Source organism: Nestor notabilis, unplaced genomic scaffold (genome assembly GCF_000696875.1).
Source record: "Nestor notabilis isolate BGI_N333 unplaced genomic scaffold, ASM69687v1 scaffold5187, whole genome shotgun sequence".
Taxonomy (NCBI): Eukaryota; Metazoa; Chordata; class Aves; order Psittaciformes; family Psittacidae; genus Nestor; species Nestor notabilis.
This window is the reverse complement of record NW_009936794.1, coordinates 40,714-64,520: the sequence shown is the minus strand read 5'-3', so window position 1 is coordinate 64,520 and position 23,807 is coordinate 40,714. Positions and strand designations below refer to the sequence as shown.

General features: G+C 41.1%; 1 protein-coding gene across 2 annotated transcripts in view; it reads left to right on the top strand.

Moving 5' to 3' along the window:
* The first annotated feature begins 2,834 nt into the window (after positions 1-2,834).
* The window catches only part of FBLN5 (fibulin 5), a 44,364-nt gene continuing 23,391 nt past the window's right edge, over positions 2,835-23,807 (top strand). The window contains exons 1-5 of one of the 2 annotated variants that reach the window (XM_010018527.1): positions 2,845-2,917; positions 3,089-3,280; positions 5,400-5,454; positions 7,642-7,693; positions 8,828-9,070. In XM_010018527.1, coding sequence (XP_010016829.1) covers positions 3,264-3,280; positions 5,400-5,454; positions 7,642-7,693; positions 8,828-9,070 — 367 coding nt within the window. In that variant the 5' untranslated portion in view covers positions 2,845-2,917; positions 3,089-3,263. Of the gene's footprint in view, positions 3,281-5,399; positions 5,455-7,641; positions 7,694-8,827; positions 9,071-23,807 lie in introns of both variants that reach the window. The other variant, XM_010018526.1, reaches the window with a different exon arrangement.

The following is a 23,807-nucleotide window of genomic DNA, read 5'->3' as shown; positions in this document are numbered from 1 at the left end:
TGGATGTTTTAAGCATCTAAAGCTTGCACGTACATGGCCTTAAAGTGTCAGTTATTGCCAAACTCCTTTAATGAATTCAAGTCCATATGGCTGTGTAAAAGATGCCTAAGACTTGTCACTCAGAAGGACTCTGGGCTTGCACACCTAGTGCCATACAGATCTGTGTGATTTCACTCTGCTCTCACGGTTTGACAATGTCCTGGAGAATGTTCAGGAAGGGTGAACTTACTTAAAAAAATTAGAAGAACGTCTAAGAAGGGTGTTTCACAATGTAGCTCTGGAGAAATATAATACCAGAATTCAGAGATGAAGTGTTGTGAAACTTAGTATATGAGCATTTGGTTTTGTGAGGCAGTTGTTTTGTTCAGGAGTGCTGAGTGTAATTAACTCTTACCGAGTTCCCTGACCAATATACAGCTTTTGACTTAGCATTCAGAAGCCGTTGGATTATGTTCTCCAGTGCTGAGGGTCCCTTTTAACCCAGCGCTGTGCATTATCTGCAGGAGCATGGCGCAATTCATACACTCAGTTGTATCATCCAAGGAGGGCAGAGTTAAGGTTACATGACACAGTTCATGTGCCCCTTATGATTATATATTGCACAGTTTTTGAAATCCAAGTCTTAAACATAATTAAAGGTGTAGTTTCAACCCTAGCTATGCACAAAGCAAATGGTTAAGAACATAGTTACTTAACTTTTACCCCTTTTATACTGGGGACTGTTCTGCACCTCCTCATGAAGACAAAGGAAATGCCAAGGAAATCTGAATCAAGTAGTGGATTTTATAACATGGGGGGGTAGTTGAGACCACTGAAGTGAGAGTGCTGCTAGATGTAGAATTTATCCACCATTTTAAGTATAAATGGTGAATGTGTCAGTACATAGTGCTGAAAGATATATTGAATTGTCCGTGTTTATACAGGGTGAACAAAAGGCGGTTTATGTACCACAAACTTCTTCCTTTATGCAACTCTTCATGTCAAAGAGAGTTGTGAGAAGGTTGTGGCTGCGTCTCATTACTCTGTGGCTGATGGTAGTTGCAGAAAGGTGCTGCAGAAATTCAACTTCGCCATAACATCAAATCTTTTTATTTAGGAAGAAAACCGGTCACCACGCTGTAAACTAGCCCAGGCTGTGGTTTGGTACACTTCTTGTACTCTGTCTTTTTATCCACCCCAGCTGCCAGATGGAGACAGGAAAAATCAAAACATTTGTATACTATTCTTTCTTAAGGGAGCCCCTTAGGTGGTCAGGTCTGGATTCAGCTCCTGTCTCCAAGACTGGAGCACCTCTGCCAGTTGGCTGATGAGTCAGAACTCTTTAGTCTGAGGCAATTCTTTGGGAGCAGACTGGTACCGCATTCTTACAGTGATTCTGGCATGTGTACAATGATTCTTCTATGCAATGGTGAGAAAAATTCAATGGATCAACAAGTGAAATATCAACAAGTATGTGAAGCAAGCTCTTCATCTACACAAATGGATGCTTAAAGCATGTGTTTCACTGTAGAACTGTTTCTTATAGTTTCAGTTGATCTTCACGCACCTAACATACAGCAAGCCCTGCTACTTTTAGACTTGTTAGCTCTCCAGATCACTGAGTGTATTGAGAAACACTGGAGTTACAGAGTAATGAGAACACTCTGTTAGCCTTTTGCCACAATGAAAATTTGCCCAGTCTTTGCTTTGTATTTCCTGCCTATTTTCTGACCCATGACAAAACTTTCCTCTCACAACATGCCCAGCGAGCTTCTTCAGAAGTCCCTTGTGTGAGTTTTTGTTAAGCTCTGGGGAAGTTTAAAATTGGTTCTTATTCATCCTCAAATGTATCGACTCTCTTTGAATGATTCTAGGAGAGTGTTTCATTTTCCATGCGATACAAGTGATGCAAGGAAGCCACTGAGAGACAAACTTTCAGAAATGGCACTGAGTGTCTGATGCTGTCATTTTTGAAAAGTAATTTGGACAGCTGCAGGCAGTTAGCAAGGTACAGAGCTCTTGCACGTCCCATTAGCACTGATATGACTCAGCAACCCTGGAGCAGCTCAGCCTTTGTATCTTAAGCTGGGTATCCATGCTTAGAGGCCAGTTTTATGAGTATCTGTTGTAACAACTCTGTTTCTGAATCTGCTACAGAGATGTATGATAGATTTTGACCTTGTTGGACATCTCATGTTCGTTAGGAATAAAGGGTTTCCTCAACCGGAAAACTCATCAGAAATTTGAAGTAGTCATTTAATGTCAGTGTCTGTATTCAATTTCAGTGTTCATCTTTGGATCTAGCATAAATCTTGCAGCATCTGGTTGCTTACTTCTCACATCTCATGAATGTTCTGCTTGGCCTATTAAAGGTCTGCTTGTGGCAACATTGCAAAACACCTGAAAAAGTACTTTATTTCCTTCCTCTGCAGTTTTAACTGGAGATCTGCAAGATTTGTCTTTCCTGAGAAATACTTCATTTCACAAGCTGCTCCCTTAAGCATGGTCAGTGTTTGTAGACAAGCCATTTGTTTTCCTTTGAACTTTTAATTTGTTTATTCCTGTTTTCAGATAATCCCTGAGCAATATAGTTCCTGTAGCTGCAATTGTCATGAATTCAAGTTATTCACCTCCCAGAGGGTCAGACCTTTCATCAGTATGCCATTGGCATGAAGCAGCGAGTGTTGCATATTCATTGTCCGAGACACTGGCTAGAGGGCCTCCAAAAAGCCTGGCTTTTTTTTTTTGTTCTCAGAGCAAGGAAAACAATCCCTTCCCTTCTCCAGTCCCTTGATAAGGGTTTCTGTCCAATAACGGTGCTCTCTGCTCTGAGGCACATTTAACTGTGAAGTTTGCAGCAGGAGAGGCTTTCCTTCAAGCTGTTAGTGTTTTATCCTGGCAGGCTCCTCGAGGTTGTTGTGAGGAGTCTAGCCAGTTGGTGAGCTTTGTAATCTAAACCAGCTGTCCCAGGCTGAGGCCCCCATTTGCATTGTTTAACATACTTAGAAAATGAAGTGTTCATTTTTAACATTCCTCCTCCAATTGGTTTAATGCTGAATTACAGAAGAGAACTAAGCAAAACCAGGTGCTTTCTCTGTATTCTCTCCAGTGTCTGAGGAGGTACAGACGGCTCCCGATCTTCTCCATTACTTGCTATTTCATTCTTTGGACTATAAATGACTGACGCACTGAAGTGCTAGCAGAGGGTAATGTTTGGAAAAACTTTCTAGTTATTCATCAGCACAGACTCTGGATTTTTCCACCTTTCCCTAACGGTTTTGGACATGCAAGGATTAAAAAGGTAAGTGGTATGCGTGAAACTTCTTTACTTACTGAAGGGAAACCTACTTGTGGAAAATAGCTGTGGCAGGATTCAGTATGCCAATCCACTTGCTAAAGCCATTTGCAAAGAGACGGGATCTCAGTGGTCAGAGGTGGGGAAAGACGATCTGTCTGTTACTGAATCTGTGCTGTCTCTGACAAGTTCCTTCGTAATCTGTGCTTATACTCTGTGCTTGAGCAAGCCCGGGGTGCTGAACTGCGGCAGCAAATGATCCCACTGGCTACAGTGATTGATTTGAAGCTAATTAGTTACTATTGCAGAACTTAATTACTAGTTTAAAATATTCTGCCTGCTGGGCAAGCTACTGTGGCCAGCAGCATGTAGTGTTGATAGGTCGTGCTGCATGTCTGTTAATAATTCTTGAGGGGATTTGAGATCTAAAGTAACGAACAAATTGAGATGATGGTTGCAGGCAGAACACATATGAGGCAGTAAGGTCACCCCCCACCAAGAGGGAAGACTATATTATCTTGTAACAGTGGAAACTAACACTGTCTAGAAATGTGGAAGTTTTGTCTGACCAGTTTTATAGGGGATTTTGTTAGTGTGCACCACTCTGCAATAATGTAGAGCATAGCCCAGTCGCTAGGTGTTAACATTCAGCTATAACCTGTTTTATTGCCTTTTAGTGCTGTTCTTGCTATATCCAAAGTGAGTATACAGTCTTTGTAATAGTGCATGCTTTAAAATCTCTTCAAAAAGATTTGAGGAATCAGTAAATGAAGTGCAATCCGAAATGGGTAACGTTGTGCTTTGAATGCTTTCCATCTAACTCGAAGGAAAAGTCTGTGCAGAATTTGCCGTTCCTTGTCACTCAAAAGCTGCCAGCAAGCACAATCTGTCTTCGTAGCATTACGGACAACCATTTTAGGGTTCATGTTTACTTTTCAGAGCTTGTGCCAGTCTCTTCATTTAAAACAAATTTGTTCAAATGTGTCGGTCACTGCTTGTGTGTGGTTTTGTCTGATGCATTTGTAGGTCTTGTTCAACAGCTCAGTTTGCACTGGAAATCAGAGACAGCTCTAAGAGAGAAAGTTGGCAGCTTGCTTGGGTAGCAGAACTAAGGCTACCTAAAATATCCCATGCTTCCTGTGCTGGTTTTGTGGGAACATATTGTATACAATGGCCATTCAGAACTAGAATCCAAGATAAGCAAGATGTGGGTCTAATTGTATTGAGAAGAAGTTTTGTATGAGGTAGTGGCAAAACACTGAAATCCATAGTACATAGGAAAAATAATTTATTATTTTTTCATGGGTTTCAGTCCCTTGGAAAATACTTGGGGGTGAGAGCTTAGTTGACCAGAATTTTTATACTCCAGGTAAAGAGTTCCAAAAATAGCCACAGAGCTCTATTAAAAAGGGATCTTCTTCTTTCAGTTGCAATGAAGAGACCCAGTAGGTCACACTAGACGCTAAGATGATATAACTGTGGAAGGCTCCACTGAAGATAGCAACTTCTAGTAGCTGATGACCTGGCACAGTCTGTCTGCTTACAGAGCAACGTATTGCTCAAGATTGAGTAAAGGGACAGAATCTGGCCCTAAGAAAATGGATTCATCTCAGATATAGTCTCCTGGGGATGAAATGCGGTTTAGCGGTTAGAGCAACTGGCTTGGATTCAGGACCTCCTGCATGACATGTTTAGAGCCCTGCCAATGCGTTACACTGTGAGCTTAGGCAGGGCCTGTGCTCTGGTTTAGCCATCTGTAAAATGTGCATAATACGCAAGAAAAGGTTTTATATTCTCAAAAGAAAAGTGTCAGAGAGCAGCAAAAATGCTTATTGAATATTGCACACTTGTTCGTTAAACAGTTGATGCATGGAATGTCATAAAAAAATAGGTTAGTTAATAGACATGATCCCAGTTGCACAAAACCATAGTATATTAGTAACTCTGAGATCTGAGTCTGGACCACAGTTGTATTACTCCTCTCTTGAGGCCAAATTTATGTTAGCAAAATGCTGTGGAATATACTGAAATGTCACTAGAAATTAATTTGTCCATGTGTATTTAATTCTATATAATGAGCCTGGATATTAGAAGGTTTTCAGCCTATTTTCTATGCACTTTACAGGATACTGACTGCTTTCACACTGGCCATCTGCCTTTCAAGCCCTGGAAAAGCACAGGTGAGAGGTGTACATAGAGATCTATGTATTGTTTTGTACTGAAGTGCTGTATGGCATGAGCCTTAACTGGCTAGCAGGTGGATAGGAAGCTTTGTGGTCTGGGGTTTACATGAAAAGGAAACTGTGTGGTCTAAGGGTTTAGAGGGGAGAACTTGTAGCCAGCAGTATTCTGGAGTTGAACATGGACTGAGCTTATTGACTCAACCTTGCCAGCTCATCAAAATAGCCCTGTAGAAACCTGGACCTCACCGAAAACCTGATTCTGCCTCTGACCTGGATGCTTCTGGAAAAGGAAATGAGAAAAGCCGTCTCATGAGACCAGGGGCAGCTCAGTTCTGTGGTGGGAACATCCACTCTTGGAAAACCTATTCATATAAATAAGCATTTTCTGTGTATAGCAGGATCTTGTTTTAAGACTGTTCAGTTTTGGACTGTGATCCTGAATGACTGTATCCTAGTTTTCATTTTAATTTATGCCTGATACCATTTTTGTTCAAGAGGCAGGGCTTTTGAGGGTGGATGGAAGTAAAGCAGTCCAGTTCTTGAAATAGCAGAAGCATTAGTTCTTTGTGTTCTTGGGCTCCATGTGGACTTTAAATCAGGAAAACAGTTCCCAAAGGCATGTTAAGTTGGATTCCTAGTTGATAATCCAGATATACTCAGTGTCCAGAGCTGTGTTTCTAAATACCTTTGCCAAAAGTCTCTGAAATGTAGTTGGTTTTGTTCTATTACATTGAAGATTTCCTGCACATGGCATTCTTATTGATGTTTTTGTGAACATTGGATCTGTATGGGAAATGTTTTTCATGCCCCTGGAGAATTTTTGAGATGTCTTTAAGGGTTTGTTTTTATAATTTAAAAAACACTGTTTCCATTGTGATTTTTATAAAAACATCTTGTACTATAAATTGATTTTTGAAGTCTAAGCAGAAAGCAACTTTAAACCAAAAGGATATCAATGACTCCTTTCTGAAGATACTGAAACTGGTCATTTCGACAGTATTGGATTCTTTTCTAGAGTAAAGCTCTAGAAAGTTATTGAAACCAGTTCTATATCAGTTTCAGTGCTTCTGAATCATCATTTACTGTCCAAAAGAAAATAATTGTGTTAAAAAGTGACTTAACTTTTCCTGCTAACTTAGGTGTAGTGTGTATGCCACAGCACAGAAAAGAGAACAAAAGGTAGAGTACATACAATCTTTAAAACATGAGGCTCATTATACATACTCCCATCAGAATATCTTGGCTTTCCACAACATGATACCAAAACATTTCAGAATGCCAAAATAAATGAGGGCTGAATTCCTTCATACTTGTTTGTCACTTCTAACAGTGGGTTTGTGTATTCATATGTGCAAGTGGCAGGTGCACTCCAAGCAGTGCCATGTGTTTCACTTCATGTTCCCTCCTGAGTTCCTGTAATGGCCTGCTTCCACTGACTTATCCCTCTAATCCCTTGTCTCCCACCTACAACTTTTCCAAACATGAACGAAGTACTTTACTCTTCCACTGATTTCTTCCACAAAATATATTAAAAAAAGTGGTTTTATCATTTAGCAGCTGCAAAAAAAGGAAGAATCTTGAACACACTCCATGCCCTGGTCACTTCAGTGGTTCCTGTTTTTTGGGTATCTCGTGCTTACATTCCTTAGTATAACCTATTTACTGGCAGGGTCCTGTGCTTGTGTCGACTGCTTGGCTGGTTGCTGCGTAGCTGGAGACACAGTCAAAACCTAGGGAGAGCAGGGAATCATTTTAATGGGCTTTGATACAATCATCACTAGGACTGACTGGTTTAGAAGTGCTGAGGGCCACTGATGAGGTGCTGAAGACTCAAGGTTGCAGCCCTGATAAAGACCAGCATCACAGGGTAGGAAGGAGCAAGGCTTCCAGTAACCTTGCATGCACAGAACATTTGTCATCTAAAGATTTATCCTCTAAAAATCGAAAGGTGTGGTGTAAATGAAAAGCCTTACTTTTATTATTTTGTTATAACTGTTAAGGGGCTGGCATATGTTCTGAGGCCTCAGGTTCATGCCTTGCTGGTTGTCCTTTTGGGAAGGAACTTCGTTTTGGTGTACTGTAAAGTGCTGAACAATTGTACTAAGCGTAATAAGCCAGCTGAGCATCTGATTCTGCAACTCTCTCATTTTACAGTCACTGACTGTCCTTTTTTTCTCATTGTAGCAACAATGCACTAATGGATTTGACCTGGACCGTGCCTCTGGGCAATGCATAGGTAGGACTTTAGTTAAATCAATACATTTAAACCGAGTTCAGAAATCCTGAATTTATTGAGTTAACATTGTGCTGCTGCTGGTACATTTTAGTTGAAAGTTCTTGCTGTGGGACAAATATGTGTGTTTGTGTATATGTATGTATAAAATATGTGTGTGTTTACATAGCACAAGTATATAGCAACATTGTTAAGATACTAATCGGCTGTCAGCGATTCTCAAATAGCAGTGATGCATTTTGATGAGAGCTCACTCTAACTGCCAAATTACAAGGGTCATTCACCCTTCTCTTTCTCCTTCAAGCTCAGTATTTACTGTCTTTGTTGGCAGCCTCCACTTGGTGGCTCAGGAAGTCTACCACTTCTCAGCATTGGAACTCCAAGTAAATTGTTGAGGCAATATAGGAAAACATGCACCTTGACCTATAGCATCTTTTTAGCAATGGCATTCAGTCTCCAGGGCAGCATCTTCTGCATGCATTAAAGTCATTCAAGCAATAACGAAAAAAACAGAAAAAGATTGTTTGCCCTGTCATAGCAGCCTACTGCTTCTGTGCCCCAAGAACCAGGCAAATGCTTAGTTTGGCTAAACCACTGGTATCTTTCTAAATTTAAGTCAGCAATGATCTCAGTCATAGCAAGAAAGAGGTCTGAACCTTATCGCCAGATCTGAACATCCCTAACTTCTTCTGTGGGAGGGAGCTCAGGAGTTCCAAATCAGATTCCAAGTTTCACAGCTGGGCAAACCAAACCACCAGTGTTTGAAATCCTGATCTGCATGTTGTGGTTTGGACAGACCCACTAGCAGGAACAGGCAGTAGCATGCTGTAGTCATGTGTAAATCAGTGCTTAAACTGAACATTTATGGAATAACAAAGCAGGCTTTCCTCTTTCCTTCTCCCCTCTAATAGTGAAGTATAGCAAGTAGAATACAGGATATGTTGATCGAATATATTGGATGTTTCCTGGTTTAGTATGATCTGACTTCAAAGTGAGGCTCCGCACGGAAGGATTAGCTTTTCCATTCAAACAGAGTATCAAATTTTTTAGCAAAGTCTTGAGAAAAATGCGAACTATTCTTTTGATAGGTCCTATTAAGAAGCAATCACTCATTTAACTTTCGTAATTTCATTCCAGATATTGATGAATGTCGAACTATTCCTGAGGCCTGCAGAGGAGATATGGTGTGTGTCAACCAGAATGGTGGCTATTTATGTGTACCCCGAACAAACCCAGTGTATCGATCACCATATCTGAACCCTTATTCAAATATTTATCCACCGCCCCCAGCACCAGGCCCTGTTCCTAACTACCCTACTGTTACAAGACCTCTGATCTGCCGATTTGGTTACCAGCTGGATGAAAACAATCAGTGTGCTGGTAAGTAGTAGACATCTTTGTTCTATAAGTTTACTTATATTAAAGCTTGTCTGACATTGCAGAAAAAATTGCCCTTTAGTAATTGAATCACTCAAGCCCACTGTTTTGAAGTTCAGCTACACTTTTTTTAAAGGATGTGAGCTGTACATTTCATATTGTCATTACTCGATGCAAGCCAAGATATGATTTAGTCCTATTATTTAATCAGGAAACCCACTTTCATAAGAGAAGTAATGTTTTTATGAGATAACCAGTTGATGGCAGGGGATTTGTCAGGGCATCAAAGGCATTCCTTTTATTCTCATGATTCTGTCCTTGAGAGAGAAGGCAGCCCTCCATTTAAAGTGTTAGATGGGGACTGGGAAAACCTTGATTCAGTTGCTGGCCATATGTGACAGTTGAGATGTCTGGACCTCAGTCTTCCTCCTTTAAATGGTATAAATAACTGATTTCCTCCAGTGCTTTGTATTCTTCACTGAGTCTATAAGCCTCTTGGAGCACGTATGTTTCTTATCTAGAGGGTGGTACACAACTGTTAGCACTACCATTGCTTTAATGACTATAGACTTCAGCTGAGACTGGAACTCCCTGTTGGAGGCACTGCACAAACACCACAAGGGGAAAGGATCACTGCCCCAGCAGAGCACTGATTGTCTTAGCACATTCACATTCCCCATTCTCCAATAAAAAAAAACCAAATAAGCCTATGAAAAATTTCATGTGTTGGTAGTTTTTCTACTTTTGCATCTTTTGCTGGATTCCACTTACTCCATTTTATACTGTGTTTAAGTTAAATATAAGCTGCTTCTGTGTTACTCAAATTTAAGGAAGACTTAGGTTATATCCCTTTGGTTTGCTTCATTTGATAATGTCATGTTATGAAGGAACAGAGAGAAATTTTCTTAACCAAACAAAATGAATTCCACTGGCCAAAATACTTACTTTGATGCCAAATCTGAAATCAAGAGCTCAGGATCAGTGATCACTGGTGGCTGCTCAGGGTAAGTGCTAGAGATATAGCCCACAGGTCTGCCACAAAGTGGACCTCTATCCACAACCAGCACTTTTGTGTCTCAGTTGTCCTAATGATAAAGGTATTTTTTTATCTGTTATCTCATGTAGCTAGTTGTCTGAAGGCTTTTATCAAAATCTTTTTTGAAATAGGACTGGTCTTCGGCCACAAAAATAGCCTAAACCACAGAAGATAGGAGCTTTCAATAGGGAATGTTGCCTGTCTTTAAGAACTGCATTTAACTCAGAACACGTCCTTATTGAATGCTGCTGTAGAACAACACAAGAGCTAAAACTGACTTGTCTTTTGGGCTGATTCTGCCTCATTGTCTGAAATTTCTGGCAGGACTTTGTTTCAGATGATGTACTTTGTTTGCTTCCATAGTGAGGAGACCATGATGCTTCATGGGAGCTGTGAGAGTCTAGGTTTAAATTCACAGACTTTGGGGCACATTTTTCTGTATTTGAATCATTGCCTTCATTACATTCCAAGATGGGAAAAATGTATTTTCTAACCAGCACTAGTAGTAATACCTAGTGGAAATGAAGAAAAAAAAAAAACCCAACCCAAAACAAAACAAACAAAAAAACCCCAAACCAACTATTTGGGGGTTTTTAATAGGAGTTTTGAAATCCTGTGATAACTGGTAGGTTTGCTGTTAAAATAAAGCATGTACACTATTCAGTCCTTTCAAAATTGAAGTAGTCCTTCTCGTCTTAGCAAACAGATCAACCTCAGTTATTTATCTACTGATTTGTAGATTTCCAGGAGTGTTTTCACTTTGCTAATTTTGATGTAGATGAATAAGGATGAATAAGAGGCGGTTAGTGGAAAAGAAGTGCTGAAATCAAAGTGGAAATTAAACCCTTCTATTGTGTCTGGCATGTTGTATGCAAGCCATGCTAATCAAAACAGGTGGATTTTGGGAACTTTGACAGCGGACCTGCTAACCTGCAGAGGAATATATGTGCCTATTCGTGCTGGCAGAAATGTGAGGACTAATGCTTTCTTCAGTCAGGGCTGTTCATTTCTGTCACTTTAACTTTCAAATATGGGAATTTAATTGTGAGGGAAAGTTTGGTCAATAGAGACATTAACAAGAATAGATGGGAAAAGACAGGCTGTCATTTGAGTGCCACGGTTTGCTGCAAGCAGGTTTAGAAAGTCTACATCAGGTTTGAATTTGGGCAGATGATGGATCATATTTGTGTTAAAGGAAGAAGAACAAAACTTAAAGAAAACAAGACCTGTCAGAGTGAAGGGGTCTCTGCTGGGGTTGGATTTGATTTTTCATTCAGGGACATTCACTGTCTTGGTGCAGGATTTCTTTTTGTATCTGTGTGCACTAGGATGGGAAGTGTGGCACGAAAGGAAGTGTCTCACTGCAGTGGTGGTAGAAGGGCCTGGTTCCCTGTTTCCAGCACTGCTGGTGCAGTTCACAGGGCACTGTGCTCTTTCATGCTTGAAGGCCTGGAGACAAGACAGCAGGGAACCTTGACAGGATCCTCAGGAGTGACCAAAGTTTTGCCCAGGTCATTCGAGGAAGTTTGAATCACATGAATTATGTCTCTGTCCTGTTATAAGCTGATTATAAGCATTGCTCATGTTAATGATATTTCAGCTGCTCTGTGCTTCCCCACTTCTCAGAATTCAGCAAGCTCTTAGGATATGAAGCACTTTGAGGGTTAATTTTGTGGTGGAACGGTTGAAAAGATTAAACTGGAAGCTATTTTGCCCAGTAGCTGAGCCACTATATAACTTACAGGTTTGTTATGTGGTGTTCTGGCACCGCCTTCCAGCACCTTCTTTCCAAATAAAATCAGTCACAGGTATTTCCATTAGACATGATGAGACTTTTTGCTACTGACTTCAGGGGAACCAAAGCTATTCTAGTGCCAGTGTTTCTGAGAAATCTCCAGTTTTTAACAGAGCACACATTTTTGTCTAGTCGGATACGGGGTTATAGGTCTGGGCCACATCTTTTATTGCTAGGCCAACAGAAATCTTTACTTTTTCTTTGAATTCCAGTCAAAATAGCTTATCAAACACAGGAACCTTCCCTGGGAGATTTGCAGTCTCAGCTTTGAAGGGCTGAGCTTGTTCAAGAGACTTCCAAAGTGAACCAGGGTAAAAAGTTGATCTAAAATCTGAAAGCTGCAAGAGATTTAACAAGGTCTTTCCCTTTTTTTTTTTTTTTTTTGTGTGTGTGGGTTTTGTTAAATTTATTTCTTTTTTTTTTTGTTTTCTTTTGTTTTTACTTCCCCTTTGCTAGAGGTAGGAAGGCTGCGAGAGGGTCACCCTGTCCCAGCCTGGCATCTGGCCTGCCTGTCAGTGCTCAGCATTCCCTGGCATTCAGAGGAATGAGCACCCCTGGTGGTTCACATAACATTCCCCTTCTTGGGCTGGTATTTCCAACACAGCAAAAAAAGACATTTAAGCCATTCTTCTCCCTTTCAAGCTTTTTTGCCTCATCCCTTCTGCCCTGGAAGGTTCACCATCCTGTTCACCACTCTTATTTCCAGATCTTGTTCTGTGTCAAAACAAAACCTTTCCTGGCACAAGTGCCTCTCAGAGACACCTGTCAGTGAGAACTTTGCCCATTCCAGTGTCCTCTGCATGGTGCAGAAGTAGCTGTAGTCATTTGTGGCTAGAGAAATATTCTAATTACTTTTTAAATCTTCTGTGAGTTTAATTCCTGCTACAAGGTATTTTTACCTCTGGAGTTGCTGAATGCTTTATATTTTGTATGTATAAATGTATTATGTTTTCAACAGCATGGGTTGGGAGTGATTTATAACCACAATTAACACTGGAATAGAAGACCGCATACAGCAAAAGGCAAAGAACATCTAGCACAAGAGCACTGCTTGAACTGTTTGTCTTCTAACACTATGTCTCTATAAATACTGAATGGTTAGTCATAATAATGACTTTTTGTTCAAGGAACTCAGTCTAGTAACTGTTGGCACGATTAAACTGGAGCGAGGGCCCATGTTCTTGCATTATACATTCATAAGCTGAGAGCTCTTTCCAATTTCCCTTCACTCCACCTTGCTGTTTCCTGACTTACAATGATTTTTAAAACATGCCTCAAACACAGATCCTTCTGGGCATTGTGGAAAGAACTGTAATGGGTGGGCTCCTATTTTTGCTTTCTCTTCTATTAATGCACGTGCACAATGTGAGGAGATGATGGAGGTGAAGAGGCATCTGAGAGAGTTGAATGGAGGGATTGGAGAAAGCAGACTGCAGTCTTCTCTCAGACTACTGCAGAGAAGTAGGTGTTGGGAAAGATATAAGCATAAGGCAAGATGGCAGAGTGTGACCTAGAGACAGAAGGAAGGGAGGAGGAGGCCAGAGGAGTTAATTTAAAAAAAAAAAAAAAAAAAAAAGCATTGTTATTTTAAAAACAAAAGCTAAAAGGAAGAAGCACAAAACCAGAGGGATATGGAAAGATGCTCTTTCCAAGAGAGAATTGTTCTTCAAGGCCTTGTCTGTGGAGCAGTCATTGCTTCACCTTTCCTTGTTTCCCAAAGACTGCCAGGACCTCCTACATTCCCCACCTACAGGTCCCCATTCCTACATTCATGGAGCAAAACTCCTTCCTTCAAAATGTTACCTTTGCACAGATGGGTTTCAGATCATTATCATTTGTATTGCAAGCACACCTAAAAGCCACATCCAAGTCTGCAATTATACTGACCTGCCCTTTGCACAACCTCATTAAGAACAGCCTATGCCTAGATGATTTTTCAAGCAAAATGAAAGAACCAGATGTGTGTGTGTGTCTTGGGAGAGGGGAGGGAAATAAAGATACAGGGAACTGAAAGGAGGTACCCAGGTCTTGTGGCAGGCCCATGGCCGTGATAGGGATAGAGCATGGAATTCCTTATCTGATGGCTTAGCTACTAAGCCAGGTTGCCTCCTAACAGTGACTTTTCTAGTGACCTCTCTGGGCATATAGAAACAGGAGGAAGAAAAAGAGGGAAATACAGCCGGGAGATTATGCCCTGGAAGGGACTGTGTAAAGTAGAAAAAAAAAGTAATCCATTCCTGCCATTGCCTTTTTCTACCCCATTTGGTTCAGCTCTGTGTCCTTTTGGTCTGTGATACAATCTCTTCTGCTATTCCAGAGGGCCAGTTCTTGAAGGCTATGCATGTCCAAATTAACTAGGGAAAAAAAAAAAGATTGCATGAGAATAGGTTCTGAAAGGGGTTGAGTGCAGCATCCTGAAAGGATATGTAATGGATAACAACTCCCATTTAAATTAAGGGCCATGATATGTAGCCTTTATTTATAAGATGGTTTTCCTTTTCGGTTTTGTATGGGGAAATATAAATTCAGACCTCATGCTGCTATAGCAACGGGAAAGTTGCCTCTGAAGCATTTCAAGAAGAAGCTGTAGTTGGTGGCTAAGGCTTAGGTTGGAGGATTTTGCAGTCAGCTCCTGACTTTGTAATAGATAAATGTGCTGCATATTTTGGGTCTTCAGGTCATTCTGTGTAAACTGAAATAGTAATTAATTTTCAGGATTGTACCAAGTGTAATTTCATGAGTAGATGATAGGTGCTGAGATAAATCCCGGACAAGAATCATGTAAAAGTACGTAAACAGGAGAAAAAAGGCCAAGTTTAATAAGCCTACAACAGTGAAGCTCAAAGTGAGGCACGTGGAACTTATTTACTTCCCTAGTGCACTAAACTGATTGGAAATTACTGGGCACTTTTGTCTATGTTTCTGCATAGATCAGAGGAGCAGGGTAGTCAGAGAATTTAATCAGTACCTCCCATCTACTTCAGGAATACTTGTGTCACAAAAGCTTCAAATGATTATTTGATCCTAGAGTTTTTCAGTCATCATCCTCTTACACTGTGCTTATTTCCTGGTTTAGCACAGTTCAAGATGGTTGACCCTTGGTTATCTAATGTAATGAGACAAGACAAGCCAGGTAAAAGAAATACATGAAAAATACAAACTATGTACATTAAGAGAGAAGACCATATGCCAGGGGACTAGTGGAAGAAGGATCATTATCATCGTAGAGTGCAGACATATTGAATATTCCCATTGAATAAACCCACATTGTAAAGCTCCAGACAAACATAACTTTTCAATGCTTCTGATATGATGGCCTTGTCTATTCACAAGCCTTCATAAAGGTAGTCATTAATTGACCATAAAATATTAATAGGTAAAAAGGTACATCTAAAAACACTCAGAGTTCCTTCCTCCCTCAGGAAACCATTGCACAGCATGGAGGATGGGCCAGGCCTGAGGAAAGGCAAGATTCAGTCCCTACAGTAGAGTCCATCAGTAGGGTCATTCCTACAGAAATTTGACCATCAATAAACATATCCTCCCCTAGCAGAATTTACTAAGGAGAATGAGGGTGGAGATGCTGCTTTTTCACTGAAGCAAACCCATTTATGGTGGTGGAGCTGGCTTGATACGAAAGGTTGCTGTATGTATCTGCCTGTACCAGGGTAAACTGAGCCTTCTGTGGCTTGGATTATTCCTTCTTTGATTCCTCACTAAGTGCACTGTGGGAGGAGTACAGTCTGGTGGTTAAAGCACAGGCAAGTGCTTCGCTTACTTGTAAAGCTTCTACTGCTCACAAAGGCATGAGTAAAATTGAACCAAGAAATACAACATGCAAGCCAAGAAAGCTGGCATGTTATTAAGAAAACTGGCATCTCTGTACTGGAATGAAAACTAGCAGGCTCCTGGGTATGGCAAAGTGTAACAGTAAGTTCAAGTCCATCATTCTGCATGTCAGTGCCTTTCAAGCATCACTGACTGACTGTATTTATGTATCATGATGTGAAATGGGAAAATAAAATGAACAAAACTACAGTATAACCACAACGGAACTTGACTGAACAACAAGCATACTGGGTAGATAGCTATATAGTCAATTGGATACCAAAACCTCTTAGACCTCTCATTATGGACACAATTGATTTTAGTGAAGATTTTAGGATGTGAGAGCAGAAGTTCTTGCAGTGAATTTATTAGGTTTAAGTTAATCTGTTTCGAGCCTTAGCCACTGAGCATAAGTAGCTTATGGTCAGGGAGACTGGTACCATTATTTTCCTCCTGCTAGTCTCCTGATACCATGATAAGAATTTCCTAGACATTGTGAGGGATGAATAGGCAGCTGGTCAGAAGATCACCTTATAATTAAAAACCGTGGCTACCAGGGGAACGTTTGAATGTGCTTTCAACTTCAGCTTGAGCTAAATTGTTTCTGTCTGGAAATGTCTTCTCCTGCTTATTAGTGGTGATTAAAAGTTTTCTGGTTTCTTCTGTATTGAGGCTGGGAGCCAGGAGGGAAGCAGAGTGGCATATAGAGGGAACAACTGAATGAGAATATGTCACATTACAAAGTGTAACTGGTTTATATGCAGGGATGGGGCATAAGCAAAGAAAGGACAACATCCGTGTCTTGCTAGATGTGCAGGCCATGTTGAGACAAAGCAAGGTTAAAATCTCTCTGGACTCTGATCTCTCTATTTCATGATGTGTTTCAGTTTTCCCTCTTTCTTGCAATTATATGATACTTTGGTATACAAGCTGGCAAGAAGCCAGGTATCCCATCTCCCTCGTGTTTTATAGACTGCAGATGGAAAGAGTATGCAGGTGAAAGAGGGTTAATTGATACTCCAGGTTTGGTTGGTTTAATGGCCTCAGTTAAGCTTGATCTCTGAATTGGAGGTTATTGGGTGCTAGGGTCTGAGCCAGATAATACATAGACTTCAGTTTTCACCAAGAGCTAGTTGGCAAGGGGTTATATCTGACTCACTTCAGAGGACCAGTAATCATGCCCAGCTTGCCACATCTGCAGGCATGTGCTGGCCAGGGCAGGACTCTCACCCCTGCTGTTAATCTCTGAATGATTCCTTAGACTCACTGCTAACAGCAGTTTGACGTGTGGGGCTTTGTTGCTGCCTTGCCTTTATTATGTCTTACTTCCAGAGATTTCAGCAGTGCCAGATCAGTTAAAGCCACTATGTACCTATTAGCTCTGTCTGCTCTGGAGTGGATTTTGTGAGCTTTCCTTTATGGGATAGCTGTCATGCAAGGCACTCCTGCCAACTAGACAATCACAGAGCTTGAAAGATAATTAAGTCACTTAATGGTGCTGGAAGATTGACTGACTTCATGAGCACCCTTCTCCAACATACTGGCTCTGTGGCTTGTTCCTCTCTCATTTTCCTGTGGATGTCTGTTTCTGTTGTGGATGACCGTCCATGTGTAGCTTTCTGCTGGGACCCTCAGAGACTCCAGCTGCATGAGTGACACCTTCTCTACCTCCCTGTGGCATAATGCGCAGAGTTCAGTATGTGGTAGAGTGTCTCTCCTTACCTAGAAGGCTAACTTATTTTCAGTGCCCTTTATAGCACCAGCACTGCTTGGTCCTGTGTCACTTTTTGCATTTATTTGCAGCACTCACAGTGCCTAGAGATGGCAGTGTTCTCAATGACTTTAAAGTCACCGTTTTTCTTGGCCTCTCCCTTATATTTTTTGGGTCAGCTTTGTTTCTTTTCACTTGGTTCCAGCCTGAAATTTGCCATGGTTATATGTCACAATCATGATGGTAAGCCAAAATATATAGAAAATATGAATTGGCCGCTTTGCCAGTATAAACCAGCCAAATGGTCCGTGTGTTTTGCCAGATTCTATAGGCAGAGGTAATGTGCTGGCATTGCTCCTTTGTCTTGTCCCTGAGACACTAGACGCATGACGGAGCTGCCACGCAGAAACAGAAGAGCTGCCTGATGTTGTGTGTCTTTTACCATGCTCTGGCGCCTTCACCTGCCAATTGACTGGCTTCCCATTTTAGTACTTCAATGAGATGAGAGACTTTTTCAAAGAAAATAAAGCTACCGCAAGATGAATGAGTTAGACATCACCAGACCAACTGAACATAGTGAAGCCCTTTCTGACAGTGCAGTGTACCAAGTTATACAAGAATACAGTAGGCATGTTGTAGTGGAGGAATAGTAGAAAATATATCAGAAGGAGCATTTAAAAACTGCCTGGAACAATTGTTAACAAGAAAGAGCCTTGCACAAGTTGGGGGTGAGATAGATGTTATCAGGATCTTTAAGTTGCTGTAGTTTCAAGTCCTTTGATGTATTTCCAGCTTCCACAGAGGCACAAAAGAAAACTGTTTGCTTTATCTAATGCTGCAGAGAAAAGTTCAAGCACGGTTAAGAGCTGCCACCCATTAAATAACAGTTGGTTATTGGTGGAGCAATGCAAAGCTGAGATAGCTTAAATGGGTAGCCAGACATCCTCTTTCTGAAGGAAGAATCTTGGAGCAGTGCAGTCAGTTTGCCAGGAACTGGAGCAGGAATTGGGCCAGAGGGCGGACATGTGGTCTGAAAGCTATAGCACACTTCTAATTTTCAGCTATTGTAACCCCTGTGGGGAATCCCAAACCAGGCATAGGCTGGAGCAGCCTTGGGTCATACTCATGTATTTCAGTGGCAGACTACAGCAATATATACAACACTTGCTGCCAGCAAATCATTAAGTACTGCATCTGGAGCTTTAATTCAGAAGCAGATTGAAATTATTTTAATTAACAGTGGAGCTGATGAAATAGCAGGCTGATGGAATAGCTCAGAACTGTGCATTGACAGCCATCAAGCTGGTTTCATGCAGTCAACCCAAAATCATGTAGCATGACAGCTTTAGGAAGGAGTTATTCTTCCCTGCTAAATCAGTGCCATTTGAAGATCTGGTTTTGTAAAACCTGTATTATGTTATTGAGGTAGTACATTGCATTCTGGGACAAAATTCTCAGTGAAAAGTGATTTTATCCTTTTTTTTTTTTTATTTTGCAACATGACATTTGGCTCATTGACATTTTCAAGGGGTTTAATTAGACATAGTTGAAAAGTGGCATAAGAGAATAAGACTTTTTTATAGAGTTACAGATGAGACTTCCAACACTGCCTACGATTTTATTTGAAAAAAGTGAAAATTTTATCTTCATATTCCCCAAGCAGTTTTGCAAACCTGAGTGTAGATTCGAGCCCAGAGTCCTGTGGCACAGATGTGTCCTACAAGGACTGGAGGAGACCTCTAAATGCAATTGGCAGCTGGCAGTTTGCAATATATCCATTAATGGCCCAACTGGCTGTGTGCATTCTGAAGCTGATAAGGGATGTATACTGCTACAAGATACAAAATACCACCATGACGTTCTCCACCCAAATTTCAAGGTGACATCTAGAAGCTTGGGACATGAAACCATCTCAGAAGCACATGATCCGTCTGTGGTTTGTTCCCTCTGACTTGGGCAGGACAGGAAATGCAGAATCAATCACTTTCTGCAGTATTTGATTAGAGATGATTAGAAAGACTACAAATAGTAAAATACTAGTCATGCTAAGGATTTGCTAGGCATGCTTCTGTGCTGGAGATTGTGCCTTCTAAAATGTGCCTGCTTTCTTGCATGACTGAATATGACCAGAGCCCTAGTAATAGGGGCTAATAAAGGAAAGTACTATGATAAAGGAAAAACGTAATTTAGTTTTTCACTAAAGCAGGCCATGGTGGAAAGTTCACTGGGATGTGCCTTCTGGACAGTCAGAGCAGGAGTTTGCTCCAGGAATAACCACAGACATGAAATGTTCCTGGTGGTTGGGAACATTGCCTTTATTGTTTATTTCTTTATGATGTATTTTTTTTTAAATTACCTAAACAGATATTTTTATTTCCTCCCCACACCCCCACGCCCCCCGGGCCAGGCTACTTGGAATTGAACCATTTGACTTAGGAATGCTCAATGTGAGCATGTGTCTTTCTGAGCTTTGATGGATACTGTGAGAGGCGGTGGGATTGCCTGTGATATTGGTGATATGACTGGCCACATGTTAAGCCTTTAGCGCTAGTCAGCAATTTCTGAACTCTGGTGCAAAGAAGGTAGACTTACCTTGAAGCTTTGAGGACAAAAATGTGCAGATCTGTATGCGTGAGTAGGGCAGTCCTTGTTCTAGCTGTGTTTCTAGATGTGTCTTTCACAGCATCCTGTGAAATAGTTCTCCCAGCTCAAGGGTTCCTAGCAAATTAAGCAGAGTTTCACAAAATATTTCCACTGTGATGAACTGCACTGATACAAGGTTTATAGTTAATCTTTATGTGCAAGTGTTCTAAGTGTTTTATCTTAGCTACCTCCAGGAGAGAGTTCAGTGTGCAGCAGATTCCTGTTGCCTTCACAGGCACCCAATTCTCCCAGTCATACTGATTCCCTGGTATAGAAAAACACGGGCATAGTGAGGGGTATTCAGGACAGGACTACTATGGTAGTTACAGGGTGGGAGCACATAACGTACAAGGACAGGTTAAGAGAAGTAGGTTTACTCTGCCTTAAGATGAGGCTGGTGAGGGAATTGCTTTCTGTCTTCAGCTGTCTAATGTGAGAATGTAGAGGAGACAAAGCCAGATTCATCTCAGAGGTACACATGAACAGGAATAAGCAAAAGTTGCAACGTGAGAAATTGTTATTAGATATAAGGAGAAATGCTATCACTGTGAAGGTGGTCAAACATTGGAACAGAGGTTCATAAAGTTTGTGGCTAAAAGTTGTATCCTTGGAGAAGTTCATACCTCAGCTGGAGAAGGCCCTGAGCAGCCTGACTGAATTGCCCTGCTTTGAGCCGAGGCTTGGATCAGATGACTTCCAGATGTCAACTCCAACATGCCTTGTACAGTGGTACTGAGACTGCAGCCCCTGAAGTGCGGGAGCCTGTGTCTGATGCTGGTTTTAGCCTTTAATTTATCTAAGACTTCCATAAAATGAAAGTGATTTTCTCTGTCACAGAGATTTTGAGGTTTAGCATTGATTTTAAAGTGCTGTAAGATCTTTGGATAGAAGCTAATGTAGTGAAGTAGACGCAATGATCAGAAATGAAGGATTTGATTCCCAGCTTTGCAGTGAAGTGAATCTTGAGTTTCACAGAGTGCAGATTCAGTCAAGACCATCCAGATCAACACATCTGTTTTACACCAGGATCAGCACAGGGGAAGGTCTGCCCTTATGTTGATTGATTTATTGATTGACAGGCAGGGGCCAGAAGTCCTGCAAGTGTTAGATAACTTCTACTAGAAATTTTCTTTGCTGTATTTTCAGCCTCATACCTTGTCCTGCCTGGGAGCTTCATAACCATCCAGAAGCTGTCACGGTCCTGCTCAAAACTGGCAGTTCTTGAGGCTAAACAAAATAGAACTTTCTGCCTCTAACAGTTCAGCAGATCTGCTTTGAGAGCTTATAATCGCAGGATTTTACATATCTCGAAAGTTTCTGTCTTAATTTATGCATTAAAGGTAACTGAATGTGGTTGAAAACAAGAGTTGGGGGGAAGCCCTTTGAGATTAAACACCTCTTTTACCAGGAAGCCATGAACTGAGAGTAGGAGAATTGCCAGTAGACATCCACATCACATGCCAGTTGGAACAAAGTAAACCTCCCGTATCCACACAGTTTTCATTTAGCCGGGAAGGTTTGCAACCCAGTTGGCCGGCGGCAATTTCTGGAACATTGTAAGCAAATGTGGCTCAGTCATTATAAAACAGTGAACGCCAAATCTGAGTTAAAGCCAGTTATTTGAGCAGCAATTATAGGCATTTTCCAATGATCACCACCACAGAAATAAATAAATAGATGGCTTGCTATGTATACACTCAAAGGGGAATATTGCCCAACATGCACAGCTCTTTGCTATTAACAGTAATGAGGACACAGCTGTCTGAGCCTGAAAGCCAGTATTTGCAGAGGATAATTCTCAAAGATTTTTCTTCTCCACTGGCTTTTGTCCACTACCCATTCTTTGCTTACAAAACAGCCCAGAAGGCCGTAACATTTATACAAGAATTACATTGGCTTTGTGGTGCTTTTGAGATTGTTATAAAGCATGCTGACACATGGACAGACTTGAAACTCAGATGAAATATGAAAAACAAGTTTCTCCCCTGATAAGCTCCCCAATGCCTTCAGTGCCAAGCATAACACTCTCTTCGTATTCAATCACGGCAGCTCCTAGAGCAGCTGGCAAGGGTTGCTGCCATGGGCAGAGATCTCAAGTTCTCCCTTCCTAACTATGACTTCTAACTCACACTGCCTAAAGAACTTGTAGCTGCACCTGGGCAGACCAGTGATGTGAGTATTCAGTCAGGTACAATTGGCTAGCTCTACGTAACCCCTAAAGGAAAGAGAAAACTGCCTCACTGTCCAGACATGTATCTTGCATGTTGGTTCTGCTAGGCTCTTTTCCCTGGTTCTATCATCTGGGTTCATGGAATAAGGTCTTAGATTCCTAGAGGAAGACCAAGCACTGTAGCTTTCATTGAATGTGTGTTTGACTCGTTCAGTTCAAGTGACATGAGGCAGTCTACAGCCATGGCACCTTCTGCCTGGAGCCTTCTTGCATGCTCAAACCAAGCTTTGAATCCAGTGTATTCCTGAATGAGATGCTGGTGATGATTGCAGAAGCTTTGTGAGAGAGTAGTTACTGGTGAATCATATTCAGTTCCTCATAATAGCGTTCTCTTTTTTATAAACATGCATGGAGTCCTTTCTTTTTCATGTATGTTACAGATTTCAAGGTATCCTGTGAAAGTGGCTAGAGCATCCGTGCTGAATTCTCTCTAGGCATATGTACATATGGCACACCTAGGATGTCCCTTGTATTTTCAGGTCTCCAATACTTTACTCCCACATTTGTTTGCACAGCACGATTGAGCAATGGCTAAACCTTTTGTTATGTCGTATATCCAAAGTGGCATTTTAACGGAAGAAGCAGCCCTTCCAATAAAAGTTTCTATTGTATCCTGCAGGTGGATATTTGCATCCCTTTATTTTCATTGTGGCTTTAATTTCTGGATCCATTTGGATTGATTTCTTCTGCTGTATTAAAAGTAGGGCTGTTCTCCTCTTTACTAGTTATTGTGGTCTATTCAGAGTCTCAGACCTTGTTAGCCTGCCAAAACGCTTGGAAAAGGAGCCCTTAATGACTCAGTTAAAATGTACGGTCAAGGAGTTCACTTATTAGAGGAAATGTAAACTGACCACCAATTGGCTAAACCAGCTGGCTGGACTATTTGTGCTAGTGATTTCTCAAAGCTCCAGGGGGAGCGAAAGTAGGAATAGCAGTTCTCTTCTTTCAGTTCCCTCATGCTCTGTACCCTAAGAGAAAAGTCTTTGAAAGAATTTGCTGGAGGAGAAGCCAATAGGACTTCACAGACATGTTTAAAAGCTTTATAAATAGTGCTTTAAACTGCAATATTTTTAATACATTCCTTCTTACAGGGTCTTTTTAACCTAGCCCATAGAATTGCAGAGAAAATATACAATTCTGCCAGAGAAAATTCATGTTTTCAGTGTTAATAGTTCTACTTTTAACAGTTTCTACTGTGAAATTTTATACACCTTCTCTAGAGACTGTTTCATATCATGCAGCAGAGGGAGGACTGTAAGGACCTTTTTCTAGAAGTATGTTTTAATTTCTTAGTGTGCATTTCCTGGCTCTGGTTGCGCATCTTTTTCATTTACATTGCAATTGAAAGTGTGGCTTACATAACCTCCCAGCATCTGGGAGCATTCTCAGTGCTCACTGGCTCCTCTCACCACCCTACCAGCAGATCTCAGTGTAGCATATGATCACACGGAACTGATAATCTAGAGAGACAGGTAGTACAACAGTAATTCTCCATTT